At 54.3% G+C, this 1,143-nt stretch overlaps 1 protein-coding gene across 1 annotated transcript; it reads right to left on the bottom strand.

Moving 5' to 3' along the window:
- Positions 1 to 3: 3 nt before the first annotated feature.
- Positions 4 to 948, bottom strand: LOC103596356 (olfactory receptor 2H2-like). The gene has a single exon (XM_008579970.1). It carries the CDS (start codon positions 946 to 948, stop codon positions 4 to 6), a length of 945 nt encoding a protein of 314 aa, XP_008578192.1.
- Positions 949 to 1,143: the final 195 nt, after the last annotated feature.

The following is a 1,143-nucleotide window of genomic DNA, read 5'->3' as shown; positions in this document are numbered from 1 at the left end:
CCCTCACTCCTCACTGACCCTTCTGTCTTTCCCAAACAGCCTCTTGAGAGCTCCCTTCACGTCCTTGTTCCTCAAGGTGTAGATGAGAGGGTTGAGCGTGGGGATTACCACAGTATAGAAAAGAGTCAGGAATTTCCCTCCCTTCTGGGAAAAATGGCTCCGGGGCTGGGCGTAGACCGCGGTGCCACTGCAGTAGAAGAGGAAGACCACGGCCAGGTGGGAAGAGCAGGTGCGGAAGGCCTTGCTCCTCCCCTCCTGGGACTGGATGGTCAGCACTGCCCGGGCGATGTAGCCGTAGGAGATGAGGATGAGCAGGAGCGGCCCCATCAGGAAGACAGTGCCAATCACTGATATCTGGAGCTCGTTGACCCGCGTGTCTCCGCAGGCCAGGCGGATCAACGCAGGGACTTCACAGACAAAGTCATCCACCCGATGGTGATGGCAGAAGGGCAGCTTCATGGTGGTGGGGGAGTGCACCAAGGTGCTCACAATCCCACTGGCCCATACAAGAAGCGCCAGCTTCTGGCACAGGTGTGGGTGCATGATGACCGCATACTGCAGAGGTCGGCATACGGCCACGTAGCGGTCAAAGGCCATGATGAGCAGCAGCACGCACTCAGCAGCTCCCAGTCCCAGGAAGATGTAGAGTTGAGCTGCACATCCCAAGTAGCTGATAGTCTTGTCTGGGCCCCAGAGGTTGACCAGCATCTGGGGAACGCAGCTAGTGGTTAAGCAGAGGTCCAGTAAGGAGAGTTGGGTGAGGAAGAAGTACATGGGGGTATGGAGGTGGGGGTCGATGTGGGACAGGAGGATGATGGTGATGTTGCCCACGAGGGTGACTGTGTAAAAGATAGTCACGGCCACAAAGAGGATCTTTTCCAGCCTGGGGTTATCTGAGAAGCCCAGTAGGATGAAGCCACCAGGGATGGTGTTATTGGCCACGTCCATTCAGCACCCACCTGGAATTGAGAAGAGCAACACGTCAGGTAGAATAGTACCTAGAGCAGGCAGAGAGAGGTGGCTTTTGATTCTAGTAAAATTGCCTATTTTATATTAATATTTTCTGTAGGCTTTTACTGGCCTTTCTTTGCTATTAGTCCCTTCTTGGGCGTTCTCACCTGCTCATTTCTTCAGACTTGGATT

This window comes from Galeopterus variegatus, unplaced genomic scaffold, assembly GCF_000696425.1.
Source record: "Galeopterus variegatus unplaced genomic scaffold, G_variegatus-3.0.2 Scaffold1997, whole genome shotgun sequence".
NCBI lineage: Eukaryota > Metazoa > Chordata > Mammalia > Dermoptera > Cynocephalidae > Galeopterus > Galeopterus variegatus.
Note: the sequence above shows the minus strand (reverse complement) of the source record. Positions and strands in the feature narration are given on the sequence as shown.